At 43.7% G+C, this 14,049-nt stretch overlaps 1 protein-coding gene across 3 annotated transcripts in view; it reads left to right on the top strand.

Annotated features, from left to right (window-relative positions):
• The window catches only part of ARNT2 (aryl hydrocarbon receptor nuclear translocator 2), a 97,565-nt gene extending 86,951 nt beyond the window's left edge, over positions 1–10,614 (top strand). For all 3 annotated transcript variants that reach the window (XM_066196231.1, XM_066196230.1, XM_066196232.1), the window contains 3 exons: positions 895–1,060; positions 3,634–3,770; positions 6,061–10,614. In XM_066196231.1, the coding sequence (XP_066052328.1) occupies positions 895–1,060; positions 3,634–3,770; positions 6,061–6,159 (402 nt within the window). In that variant the 3' untranslated portion in view covers positions 6,160–10,614. The remainder of the gene's footprint in view (positions 1–894; positions 1,061–3,633; positions 3,771–6,060) is intronic.
• The last annotated feature ends 3,435 nt before the right edge of the window (positions 10,615–14,049 follow it).

The following is a 14,049-nucleotide window of genomic DNA, read 5'->3' as shown; positions in this document are numbered from 1 at the left end:
GCACATCATTAGAGGTATCCAGAGATGTAATCACCTTTAATTTCTGTTTGTGGGGTTGGTTAGGCAGTGGGTTTTTCTTGGGACTGCTGGACTGACTCATAATGTGGGAGATGGTTTATAATCAGATTCTGTCTGTGCACCATACATTAGCACATGACTTTGGATGGAACACTTCACTCCCTTGAGTCTCAGTGTACCAGTTGAACATGTCTCAAAGCAGCCTCTGCAGTGTTTAGTCATTTGTATAGCATTCTGGGAGATCCTGTGACAGAGCCATTATGTAGGTGAAATGACAGCAAGCTGGATTTTAGTACCTTTGAATTAACTCAGCTGCCCAGTTAAAGCAGTGTTAGACTGTTTGTTCCCTTCTGCCAGAACTTGGTGATTCACCCTTCTAGGCCTTTTACAAAGCAAACTAACTGCTGCCTGTACTTCACAGGCAGGGAGAGAAAGCAGCTCATTAGCTTTGAAACTTCTTTGGCCATTTAGTCCCAAGCACTGAGATGAGCACTCTGCTCATCTGAGACCTGCAAGACATTCAGATAACTGATTTTACTGTGGCACTGAAAAATCAATACACCTGGAAAATAAAGATGAATTATTCATACCTGTTGAGTTTGAAATTAATCCTTGTAATAGTGGTGAAGGAAATCGTGGTTTTCCAAATAGCTGATAGAGAGTGCATGTGAGCTTTTCAGCAGGAATAGTCTGTTGTATTCCTTCTGCAGCAGTAAGCTGTCTTGAACAGAAATGAAATATGGCTGAGACAGGAGAAACGTGCCTGTTGGCTTCCACAGAGTTTATTTAGTCTTTGCTTTATGTTGTAAAAAGTGATTCTTCTGTGCTATTCCCCAACAATAAAACTTTTTCCTTTTTCAATACTTTATTCCTCAGCAAATTCCATCTCAGTCTGGCAAGGCTCAGTCATCTCCCTTTGGCATTGGAACAAGTCACACCTACCCAGCTGATCCATCATCATACAGCCCCCTGTCCAGCCCTGCCACCTCTTCTCCAAGTGGGAATGCCTACTCCAGCTTAGCAAACCGAAGTGCAGGCTTTGGTGAGTTTTAAATGGTGTTACACAGACATACATGTAGAAATTAAAGTCTTTGACATTAACTTTATAAAAAATCTTCCAATATTTAATCAGTAAAAGTTGGTTTTTATTGTTCTTTCAGTGGGTCAGTTGGGAAGCCCAGGTGGTGAAAGGGTTTTTCTTTCTGCTACTGCTTTGAGAGGAGAGAACTGACCTGTTCTCTCTATGCTGTATCTCCTCCACATCCAACACACTTTAAAATATTGTCATTTTATGTTATGAGGGAACTTTTTTATTTTTTTCCCAGTAAACGTGTCCTGAAAGATTCAAAATTTACTTAGATCACCAGTAACCATCCTCCCAAATTATGGTCAGCTGGTTCAATTTCTTATTACTTCTCAGGAGGACACCTAAAAGGCACAAATTTACTTTTTTTTTTGTTTATCTTTTTCTTCATGGTGGTGTCCTCTTGCAGTGAGATTGCGTGCTGGAGCTTGGCTGAAAACAGGATTTATTTTGTACACCCAGTATAACTAACCTAGTTACACTGTTAGCCTAGTGGGTGCCATGTTTTGAAATGGTTTTCTTTTCCTATTACATGCTAGTTCGGTGGCTTTCAGACCATGACCCTGTAGGTAACCCCTTGGTAAGTTTTCTGCACTCCACCAGAAGAACAATATTCAAGAGTAAAAAACATAATGGATTCCATGAAAAATGTCACGGGGTGATAATACTGTGCAATCCCAGAAAGCAGAGGTAGCAGTGTACTCATGTGTGCTGTTTGCTCCTGTCCCTGGGGAACAGATCTGGCACAGACCTGTGGCAGACAGGCCCCTAAAGCACAGACCTGTGCCTAGAAAAAGGGCATTGACGTGGAGCTCTTCCCACACAGCCCATTCCTCCCTCCATTTCCACCAGGCATTGTACATTTGTTTATGAGACAGCCTTGTATTTCAGGCTTAAGCTACTTGGCAAGAACCCCTTTCACTTAATGAGAAACATCTCCTGACCTACATCAGTTTGGGTGCTATTAATAACCCAGCCTTGATGGAGAGGAACGGCTTCGGCCGCCGGCTGGCAGGAGCTGTTCTGCTGAAAACAAGCATCATTTGCTTCACTCAGTTAATTTCAATGTGTTGTTCTGAGGGGAAAAACCAAACCAAAACAAACTTGCAGCTTGCTTTTAGAGGGTAACTTCGATGAATTTTATTTTGGCTTTTAAAATGTCTGCAGGGTTTTTGAGTCAGCTGAATTACTGGTTGTAGTAATGTCAATAAGGGAAGAACTGTAATCATCTACTTCAGATGTGATAGAAATGCATCACTACAGTCCATTTACTTTCCTGTAAAACCTTCCCCTTTATCTGTTTTGCATGGCTTAGCTGGTAGCCAAAGGGACTGGGTTAAATATGTGTCTGTATTTTCTGAAGTCATGACTGTGAGTAGTGGCTGATTTGACATAATTGAGTCTGGCTATCAAAGACTTGGCATAGCACAGGTGTGGAAGTTTGGCACAGGAAATTTGGCACTTTTGGCAGAGGATGCTGGTGATCAGGAAGAACCAGACATGCACAGCTTGGTCCTCTGCTGTGAGAGGGAAATAGGGAAAAATAGCTGGAGCAGTTATAGAGAAAAACATTAACAAGAAGAGAAAGAAATGTTTGGAGGAAAAGCATAAGCCTGGTGGCAAGCTTTCTAAAATGCTAATGCTTAGAAGGAGATGCTATAACTAATGAATGGAAAGTTATCCAAAAATATTATAATTCAGTGGCAGTCTGTAGAAATGCGGGATAAAATGAGTCCAGCTTAAGTGTAATCTGTTACTGTACTCATGAAAAATGTATCTGTAATAGGTAACTAAATTAATGTGTGGCAACATGCTTTTTTCCTGGTAGACCATTTAGAAGAAATTAATCTCCTTGAAATCATCATTTTAAGTGTATTTACAATAAAGCCTTGCTATTCATGTTACTCTGTCAAATGTAGATTGCCTGAGACTTTCAGGAAAGTATCACCATATTGACAGGATAATAATTTGCTATGAACTTCATATTAAATCAGTCACTTTGCAGATGTATCACTCAAGGACAAGACAGTCCAGCAGTGCCTGTGTTTAATCAGCAAGGCTGTTGTCTGTTGATCATATGGTTTCTACATCTGCTTAAAAAAATCCTGGATCTGCTTACATGCTTCTTAGATGAGTAGCAAACTCTGCACCCACTGCTCCACAAGAATTCTGTGTTTTGAAGAGAAACAGCATTCAGATGGTGAAGTTTGGTTTTTAAGTGAAATGAAAAATACTCCTGATCATTTATTGATTAAAAAATAATGGGGGGATGCTTGAAAATTATCTTCCAGTGCCTGGCTCACTGTGTCACTGCGTTTTGCTCTGGGCAGTTCATGGCTGTGCAGACATGGCCCTGAGCTTTGCTCTGCGGCTGAAACTCCCTCCGGCTTCCTCCTCCCAGGGCTGATGTCACTCAGGGCCTTTCTCCAAGGCTCCTTTGCAAATCCAGACGCTGATGGATGCCACCCTAAAGCAGGCAGATGTTTTGGAGGAGCTGCTCTCTGACTTCTGCCTTTTCTTCTCCCGTCCAGCTGAAGGTGGCCAGAGCAGTGGGCAGTTCCAGGGGAGACCGTCCGAAGTGTGGTCGCAGTGGCAGAGCCAACACCACAACCAGCAGAGCAGCGACCAGCACTCACACCCACAGCCCAACCAGACCGAGGTGTTCCAGGTGAGCCCACAGTCCCTCTGAGGGCCCCTCAGTTCTGAGTTAGAGCTGTGGCCCTTGGGGGTCAGGGTGCAGCAGGATCTGGAGCACTTCCCTGCTGCTGTGTGCTGCCATAGGCCTGCATTGCTCTTAGGTGCCCTTAGCTGCTGAGGTGGTTTGGGTTTCTGCCACACAACAGCATCTTTGCTGACATAGAATGCTGTTTTCCCTTCTCCCTGCACCCTCTTCTTAGAGCTTTCATCTTCTGTAGAGAACCCATGAAGTATTCCCAAGTGGAGTGTCTTATCCTGGTGCTGGCCTCTGACATCTCAAGTTCAATTAGATATTAATGTCATTCTCTTTGACAGTTCAAGCAGGAAAGGAGTCTGATACTGCATAGAAGATAGTGGACAATAATTTTTTATGGTTAAACCCAGTCAGGTATCAGCTAGGTGGTAAACAATCATCTTCAACTACCTAATGAACTATAATTCTGAGTCTTGACTGCAGGTAGCAAAGTCAAGTTGCCTAATAACGTATCTATCCTTGTATAACTGGTTTTTAAATTAGATGGAGAATACAGTTTACAAGAAAACAATGCAGATAAATGCAAGAGAGACAGTTCAAGCCCCAAGCAAGGTTTAGAAGTGGGGCGCCTCCTTGTCTTCTGGAAAGTAAATTCACCTGCAAGACTGGACTCGTGTGCGGCTGCTTGCAGGAACGCTGCAGAAGAGCTGTGAGCATGGGAATATCCCTGTGTGGGTGAGCCATTGCTTTTACACAAGATCGAACAACAGCACTTGATCTGGAATAACTGCCTGTCTGCATGCTCTTTGCCCACAGCCCAGGCAAGATTGGTCTGTTGCATCTCTTCTGTGTTAGCAAAGGTTAATTGCTATCCAAGAGGATATTCAGGGTAATTCCAGTGAAGCTGATGACAGCATGGTTTGATGGCCAGCAGAGACTTGGGGCTCCAAGCGGTGTCTTGCTTGTTTCTTAACAAACTTCTCATGAAGTTAGTGGAAAGGAGGACCATGGGATAAAAGTAGATCTGAGCTCTTGGAGGTGAGCATGCATTTGGGGGGAATTAAGAAACTTGGGTGAGTTTAAAGGCCTCCAAGAAGTTGCTTGGATTGTGCCCAAAGTCAGCCCTGGGTTAGCTGGGCTTAAGGGAGGCAGACTCAAGAGGAGACCTTGCTGGATCTGTGCCTGAGGAGGCTCTGCCACAGAGGCCCCAGCAGCAGAAATGCCTTCAGAGATGGAAGTGTAGACAGGAGGGGGCAGCTACACTTCCCTTTGGCTGGGAGAGAATGTGGGAAAACATCAGATAAGTCCAAGTTTTGGTCAGAAAATGAAGGCTGACCCTGGCAGCTCAGACACTACCAGTTGTCTTCACAGTCTCTCTCATGTTGACAAGGATGCTGTGAAGATTTCAGAGGAACTTCCCAGTACACAGCAGCTCTCAGTTCTTTCACAGAGCGGATCCTGTGAGCTTTCTTATTTGTTTTTTTGGTTTTGTTTTATTGTGAGGATAATGAGCTATCCCTGGCAAGACTTGGCTTTGTGGTAAGAGCTTATTATTGTAAGGACTGACAGGAAAAGCAAGCATAAACTCTGGTTTTCCCAGCAAGGGATATCTTTTCCCTGTGGCTTCAGTCTCCGGCTGAGAGGAAAGGTTGAGTGTTTTTTGAAGCCTCCTGCAGAGACCTCACTTGGCTCAAGACACGTGAGAGTGATTACCACGAAATCCCATTTCTTCTGAGAAGTTCTTGCTATTTCCTTTGCCTCTGTACATTCATGAAAGCTGCTTGGGCACCTTGTTAGCTGGGGTGTCAGGGTGGATGTCCAGTCTTGAGTGTTCCACAGAGCAGTGTTCACCTAGAGAGTGCTGGCCAGGAGGTAAGACCTTGCCCAAACCTATCCTGACACAGCTGGAGCTCCAGTGTGTGAGGTGTTGTATAATCCCCATGCAGTGAAACTAGAGAGTTTGCTTCTCTCCATGTGTAGCTCCCATTCCAAGGGAAGCTGTTTCAGTCTGGGAGGAGTGGGAGGCAGCTCAAATGTATTTTATTTCAGAGGAGCAATCCAAAACTTCTCCCCTGCTTAAGTCCCACGTCTTGTTCAGAAACACTCCCCCAAAACATAAGTAGCACGTAAACCTTAGCCCAGCCCTCTGCACAGGTCTGGTTTTCACCTTATTTATCTAAACTTGGCCTTCTCTGGTTTTACACCGAAAAGATGAACAGGAAACAGTTGGTGTCTGGATAATGTGTTGGCAAGTGAGACTTCACTTTAATTTTTCCTTGTCATGCAGGACATGCTGCCGATGCCGGGGGATCCGACACAGGGAACTGGCAATTACAACATTGAAGATTTTGCTGACCTGGGCATGTTTCCACCATTCTCCGAGTAGCTTGCGAAGCAGAAATGGAAGTTCTTCTGCAAGGCCATTTTGGTGTAATTTTGGCGCTGCTTTTTCTGTGTTGCATTTCTGTAGAAGCTACTAAACCAGAAGACACATTTCTGACGTTTCAGGTAGTGGTGTAGGGCTTGCTCTCTCCTCCTTGGGGTGCATCAATGCCGACAGAGGAGCTCCAGCACTTGTTAGTGTTCATTGACAGCTCCATTGTTTTTTTTTGTTTTATTGTCATCTACCTCAGAGATAAAAATTTTGCTTGTTTTAAAAAAAAAAAAAATCTCTGAGTCTCAAATATTTGAATGTGAATGGTACATAATATTTCCTTTGAATGGTAATTTTTCAATAGATAAAGTAACAAAGACTAACAGAGAAAAGGTAAGGTCATGTCTCGTTACAGTGCCTACCGCGCAATTTCGATGCCTTGCTTTAAGCTTAAGTTTCTGAAAGCAGACACAATATTCTGTTTTCTTTGATTCTTGTAGGTTTTAGGTCACTTTAAATGTTGAGATTAAGCAACATAATGTAGGCCTCTCTTACCAGAAGATTCAGCTCTGCCTTTTCTAACTTAAACTTGAATGTGTGTACATTTTGGTACTTTATGTATATCTTGTGCTGTATGAAGTGATTTCCTGTACTGGTTTCTTTTGCCTTTACAAAGGGTCCATTCTGGAGTGTACTGAAAAGGTTGATGATGTATGTGAAGGATTTGATTATCGTGGGAGTCTCCATCACTTCACATAGGTGTTCTTACTTTTAATTCAGGTGGTTCTCTATTCAGAACAAACATTTACTTACATAAGCTATTAGTCTGGTTTTGCACTGAATTGAGGCCTATAACCTTGTACATTTCTCACTGGCTGCTTTAATTATTATTGTTCTTGCTTTTCCAAAAATATTGCCTCTTAAAAAATGACTGTAAACACATCGAGATTGCATTTTCTATATTAGCTGCATTACCTTTCTGTGAAGTACCTTTTTATACTGTGAAACCTCACATTTTAATAGTGCAAGGTGGTGGCCTGTTACTAGGAAATCATTCAAGCTCATTTGCTGCAAGCAGTGAGATGGTTTTGTAGTGCATAATTTTTTTAGAGTGAGTTGGTAATAGATATTGATTGGACTATTGTCCACTGCATACACAGTGATAACTTGAATTTTTGCTTGGATTCCCAAGCAAATGCTTCTGGTAAACCCTGTTAACCCTGTTCCGTTAAATATGGGATTTTCAGCTTACCAAGTTTGTTGAGGACTCTTGACTGCTCTGAATGCCACATTGCATTTTGCTTTTCCACAGAGGTAAGTTAATCACCTTCCTCTTGGGCGAATCACCTGCCGTATGTCTTCATCAGAGATGTGGTAGGAATCTTTTTGTTCTGTATTTCATATGCATGATAAGTTACAGAGGTTGGATTGTAAGGATTTAATCCTGATCATTTCTTCTGTGATGGGAGGAGCAGGAATCACTCACAAAACCCCAAGGTCCTGCATGCTGGTCGTTCATAACCTTTGAGGTTGGGTGTTGGTAGGCAGCCTCTGCAGAGGAGAAAGGGACAGCTTCCCTCAACTTTTGGACATTCAGGGCCCATCACGGACCTTGCAGTGAAAGAGCAGGCCCAGGGTATAGCCCCCATCCAGAAGATCTCAGTGTGTTCAGCAATGCTTAGCCTTCACAGGATTAAGCTCTGCCTTCTCATGGCACCTCTCGAATTCTGAGGTATTTGAGAGTGGGGACACTGTGCACATCACCACAGTCCATATTTTTGGGATAAGATCCTGGAGAGCAGGCAGGCCCAGTCCCACAGCCCGCTCTGGCCCTGCAGGTTTCATGTGAGCATGGCCCAGGGACACAGCTGGCACAGGTGGGGCTGTGCCCATCTGCCACTGCTGTCCCAGCCGTTTCCCAGATCAGCATGTAGTGTTCAGTAGCCAGGAAGAGTTCTTCTTACTGTTTCTCTTACTAAATCTGGGACCAATCTCTTACCCTGTGTGCAAGTGGGGCTAGGGAGTCTTTTTTTTTAGGACAGTTTTGTATATCTCTAGATGTGGTATTAGAGAGGCCTCAGATCTCCTGGTCTGCACTTGCCTCACCAAATCACACTGAGAACAAACAAAAAGCCTCCTATCTCTTCTCGCCCAGAGATCAGGAAAAATACCATCTTGGGTGAGCAAGCCATGTGCTTATGCACTTTTCTTTTAAATACATGGATGTTTATTCTCTTGGAGCCATCTGCCTTTCCCCTCACACTGCTCAAATGAATGACTGTTCATGGAATTGGAAAGGCAGAGCTCTGCAGCCTCAGAGCAAAACTCACTCGTGTCTCTAAGAGGTGCCTGGATGCCACACCAGTGAGTGAGGTGCTCAGTGTCTGTGCAGGGTTTTGAAAGGGGCTGCTTATGAGGGAGGGAGCAGCAGGTGAGCATTTTGTCTCTGCACAGAAGATGCTTGACATGATAAATGACAGTTTTTCTGAAATTTTTATAATTTTTTCCATAAAGTGAATAATGAATTCAGCAAAAAAATGTGCTGTTTCTGTGTTTTATTTTACCCAACAATCTGCTCTAAGTATATTTATATTTTACTTCCTGAATTCAATTTTAAAATAAGGTTTTTAAAGTAATTTTCTTTCTCCTGACATCAGCAACGATAACTTCCTCAGTGTGTTGTGGGTTTTTTACTACTGGAGAAGGCTTCCCATGTACAGATTTTGGTCGTGCAGTTCAAAGTGCACTGTTAGAAGAAATTTAAGCACATCTTCTCGTTTTCTTGTCGTTTTTTTGAAGTCAGTACGCCTGAGGAATCAGAGCATGGACTGCTTCTCACCTTGTGGACTCCTGCTGCCTTTTCTGGTTGGGAAAGCTGTTGGCTGCTCTCTTAAGGGCAGTCTGAATAGCGCCAGGTTTGGGTTTTCCCTGTCGGCCGTTTCTGTTGTGCCATCCCGAGCCAGCGCTTTATTCCTGGCATTTTCCCCCTTGCCCTGCTCCTCTCCCGTTCCTGGCCATTCCATCTCCCCCGGCGCGGGTGGGAGGCCTTGAGCCGCCCGAGCCATCGAGGAGGGAGCAATTAAGGAGTTCGGCAGTTTTGTGCTTGTGAGCCGGCAGGCGCTGCAGGTGAGGCTTCGCTGCTGCCGCGGGGGCTGCCCGGCCCCGCCGCGTCCTGCTGCTGCTGCTCCCCAACAGCCGCCCCAGCCTTGTGGCTGTCAGAGCTCTGTGTAGCCTTGGCTGTGCTCTAGCTCGTGTTTGGTTACTAAAGCCACTTAGCTTATCTTCTAGCTGCAGTTATAAGGTGCATTGGGAATGCTGATGTTTTTATTACCTGCTGTCGGTGTAGCTTTCTTGGCACTTTGGCTTTCCAGTTTCCAGAATTTCATAGGTGGTGGATTTCTCATTCCTTTTGTGGTTTGTTTTTTTTTTTTTTCTAAGCTGGAATTAAAGCTGTGATTTCTGATCGAACTGTTGCAAACACAGTGTTTCTTGAAACTGAATCTTTCGGGTTTTAAACTAATGGAGCAAGAAACTGCAAAAGATGGTCTGGGTGAGTTATTTCAAGGAGCAGACATGTAGGCTGAGACAGTTTTAGATTCTAAAATATTTTTATTCATTTATTCAGTCAAACAATCCAAGACTTCATCACATTACTTGTACAAGTGCTACTGGCAGTACCTACAGTGATGCTTTAACCAGATAGTTCCATTTGTAGCTTTGTTGCCTTTTCTTTTCTTTTGAAGTACAGTATGAAACTGTAAATACTTCTTGCAGAACTGCCTTTTTAACTCTTAATTACTTTTGGCACAGTGTTAAATAGTGTTGGATTTACCCAATTGCTATGACATATATTTTTATACATAGGTGTACTCTTTTTTCGAGAATAATACAGCCATTTTGTCATTAATGCCTTACTGGTGTCATACTGCTGTTGCTCTTTGTTTGCAAGGTATCGAGTGGACTAATTTCTAGTTCAGATATTTTCACTTTTCCTGGCAGTGCTCAAGTTCGGCTTCAGGTGATTTTTGCCAGAGCCCCATTTTTCACAGTTGTTAACTGTGAGAAGAAGAGAATGTGGGCTTGGGCATGTTGCTGATAATGGAGCAAAGAAAAGGTGATGGCATTTAATTGTCTTTAAAAGGTCAGTCTTTTCCTACTCTAAACCAGAGTGCATTTCATGAAACTGATGACTGTGGGCACTGATTACTTTATGTAGATTAATGGTCTTTAAAAAAAAAAGGGAAAGAAAAAAAAAAACCAACAACTTCAAAAATGGGCTTCTGTCATTGTTAGGCACTTGGTTACGTATCTGTTTAAACTCTTCATATTGATGTGAAATTGTGCTGTGGATAAAGTGTATTTTGTACTTCTGAATGTTCTATATTTATGACTAACAAGTACAGAATCAGTTGTGTGTATGTATAACTAATAACTGCCTTTTTAAATTTCATTAAAATAAAAATGTCATGAGCTGTTGTTAATTCCTGTCTTTCTGTAAATAAGTAAAATATGCTGTTGGGAGTTGTTAGGTAAGAAATAACCCTGAAAACATCCATGTCAAAAATCAGAAGATGAGGCATTGATCTTTGTCTTTGAAATCTCCAGTGCTGTGTGGTTGGGGACAGGATATTCCCCTTTTATCCGTCTTGTAAAGCCTGTCCAGAGGGAACAGGTGAGGAATGATAGTTTGAGAGCTCAACTTTTAGAAGTGCTCCAGAAAAACATCAATTAACAGCCTGTTCTGCTGATGATGCTGAGGTGTGTGAATTGCTGTCTGTATTGTAGAGGGTTTCATTAGAAGACAATTGGTTTAGAGCTAATTCATGGTCTGGGGCAGTATTTATTCACTCCCTGGGGTAGTATGACAGTGGTTTCCTTGTCTACCTTTTAGTCTTATTGTTCAAAGTTAAAAATACTTGTATCCTTGCCACAAACATTCTGGTGACCTTTTCCGATTGCCTGTGTAAGGCACATTTGTCTTTTTCACTGTGGGTCTTCATTGCATTTATAGCGTTATTTCTTTGTCGACTTGATACTTTGTGAGCAGGATTTACCTTACTCATAAATCCAAAAAGCTGGTGAGTGTGCCATGGCAGGATCTGAGGACACTGTGCTCCAGGGCCTGCGTTCCTGGCATGGGGTAGGTGGTGTTTCCACAGCTCATACTCCATTTTTAGGGCTCTGCCTGTGGAGAACAGGCGTGGGCTCTGCTGGGACCTGGCGGGGAACTGGGGCACTTGGATGGGATTAATCAGATGTAGCCTCCAGCCCCCCCCCGCTCTGCTGGGCTCTGCTCTCTGAGTGCCCATCCCAGAGACACAGGTTGGTCAGTGAAAATGGGCCATTCCTGCTGCTTTGCTGTGAAAATTGGGGTTTCAATGAAGTGAAGTTCTTCTGGCAATTGCTTAGGTGCTGGTGAGCACCTTTGATGAACGGACATGTGCCAGACCTTGAGCCCCGCTTGGAAGTGCAGCCACTTTCGTCCTGGCAGCTCTTTGCTGCTTTTCCGGTGCTTTTTAATAGGCTTGTAGTTGCTTTTGAAGAACATTATCCAAGCAGAAAGGCACACAGAGAATGGGTGTTACACCCATGCCAAGCAGGGTACAGTGTGGTTAGGCTGTTTTAAGATCCCTCCTCGGCTCCTTTCATGTGGGTCATCATTAGCTGTGCTCTCACGTGCTAAATCAAGTATACTTCTGGGCACTGTGGTGACAGCTGGGTGTTGGAGTGCTGGGAGATGCTGACCTTGTTATGGAATCTGGGTTTGGAGATGCTGGCTGTGGAATGGAGCCACGTGTTTGGTGACTGATGGTCACTGATGGTCTCAGCAGGACACCGTGCTAGAAATCCATCCAGGCTGGCACACAGGGAAAAAAAACAGCTAAGGCTTACTGCGGTGCCACACTCACCATCTTTGCCTCTATCAGCTGGCACTAATGAATCATAACAACAGGTTGAGTCCTCATTATGATGATAGAAATACATTTTCCTTTATTTTTCCGTGGGAGCTATTTCTTAGCCACATTTCTATCAAAATACCATCATGGTTCAGGAAGTGTTACTCATTTAATTTTCCCTGTTTCTCTCCAAGCTGTATGTAACAGGGACAGATACAGGATGAATTCTTCCATCCTTTTTTACCAAGTTTCAACATGTTCCTGGTTGAAAGTACTTGGCAGCATCTTTCTTCAAACTTTGTGGTCTGTCCCACATAAAATGTAATGGAATTGCTTGAGCTGTATTAATGGACTTGGGATCATATCCAGGGGTTGCTAGGGCATCTTTTCATTAGCTCTGGAAAAATTATCTTCTAATTATAGACTGGCACTAAATACTAATATACAAAATGTGCCATTTGGGACCCAGTTGAAAAAAATGTCACTGCTAGGCTCACCCTGGACAGTGCAGAAGTGCATTGCCATGGCTTTTGCAGACAAAAGTATAAGGGCTGTACACACACCACTGCAATGACAACTGTGCAGACAGAGCCTGGGGACAGAAGACATCCCCACCTGCAGCTTTCCCCAGTACACACAACCCTTGTTAGAGATCCCCCAACACTTTGGTGTTCTGCTGCCTGTTAAAAATGGCAAGTGCCTCTTTTCAGTTAGGAAGGTGAGGTTTTAAATACTTGGAACGTTTTTAAAAACAAGAAGCAGTGCAAGGTTGAACTACTTTGGTGCACTCTGTCATCCCAAACATGTTTTGGGTGGCTATCAGAGCCTTTTCCCAGTCGTGGCTAATGACCCTTCCCTTGGAGCTCAGGGCAGTTCTGTGTGTGGCCTGATGGGAAGTGGCTTCAGTCTACAAAATAAAATCACAGGACAGTTACTTTCCATTTAGCACTGGAATTACTGACCTGATAGATCCATTGCCACTGAGAAGCAAGGATTTTGAAGACCTGAGGTGCTGTTTGCTTAGTTGTCTGAGGTCTCCAATTTGCTAAATGAACACACAAGAGAAGATGCTGCCCTGGCACTTGTGAGCACAGCCCACTGCCTTCACTGCAGTGCATATCGCAGAGGGCAAAGGCTGGATAATGATACTTCCCACTCAGGGAAGAAGTTTGTCCAGTGGAATTGTCTCAGAAGCAGCCCTCCTCTCCCTGCACATCATTTCAACACCTCCTGGATGTGACGGACAAGTGATAGCAAAGCCTGACTCACAGTCATTGTAAATGCTGTAGGATTCCTTCCTTCATGTAAATCACACAAATCAAATAATTGTTACGTTGTTTCTGGTTCACATAATTCGGAGCAAAAGTCATCAGGAGGCAACACTGCACAGTGCTGCTGCTGCTGAATTAAATTATATTTCATTTTAAAATGGGACTGTTAATGGATGTGTCCCATTCTTCTGCTGTTTCCTGCTGCTGCCTTCTCCAGTCACCAAGAGAGCGCAGAGTACTCTGAAAATTTAGAGCTGGTCCCTGGATGTGAGGGACAGATGGAGTCAGCTTGTTCCAGCATGCTCTGCTCTGGGAAATGGGAGTGACATGGAGCTCACCTGCATAAGAGGTATGTGGAAACACCAGCTCATGGTCTCCCCACAGTGTCCCCTTCAGAGGTGGGATTGCATTCCTGGGCCTCCCCACAGTGCTCTCCAGTGTGTGGCTGCTCAGCCCACCAGAGCTCCTGCATGGCTCCTGGTCCAAAATGGAAAAAATTATGCCATAGTGAAAGAAAGTCTGGGTTTGGACAGTGATTTTGTGCAGTGTCAAGGAGTCATGGCCTCTTCCATACCAAGCCCATGTGTCATCGTGGTTGTCCTGTGCAGTCAGGAAAAATTCCTGCTCGATGATTTATTTGGTGACGTAGGAAGGGATCTTTGTCATTGTACCCACAAAACTCAAACACTGAATGTTTGCATCCATTCTGATCTGGCATGGAAAACTACCAAGCC

This window comes from Chamaea fasciata, unplaced genomic scaffold, assembly GCF_029207755.1.
Source record: "Chamaea fasciata isolate MVZ Bird 193981 ecotype frontalis unplaced genomic scaffold, bChaFas1.0.hap1 SCAF_14, whole genome shotgun sequence".
Classification (NCBI taxonomy): Eukaryota; Metazoa; Chordata; class Aves; order Passeriformes; family Sylviidae; genus Chamaea; species Chamaea fasciata.
This window is presented reverse-complemented; position numbering and strand designations above follow the sequence as displayed.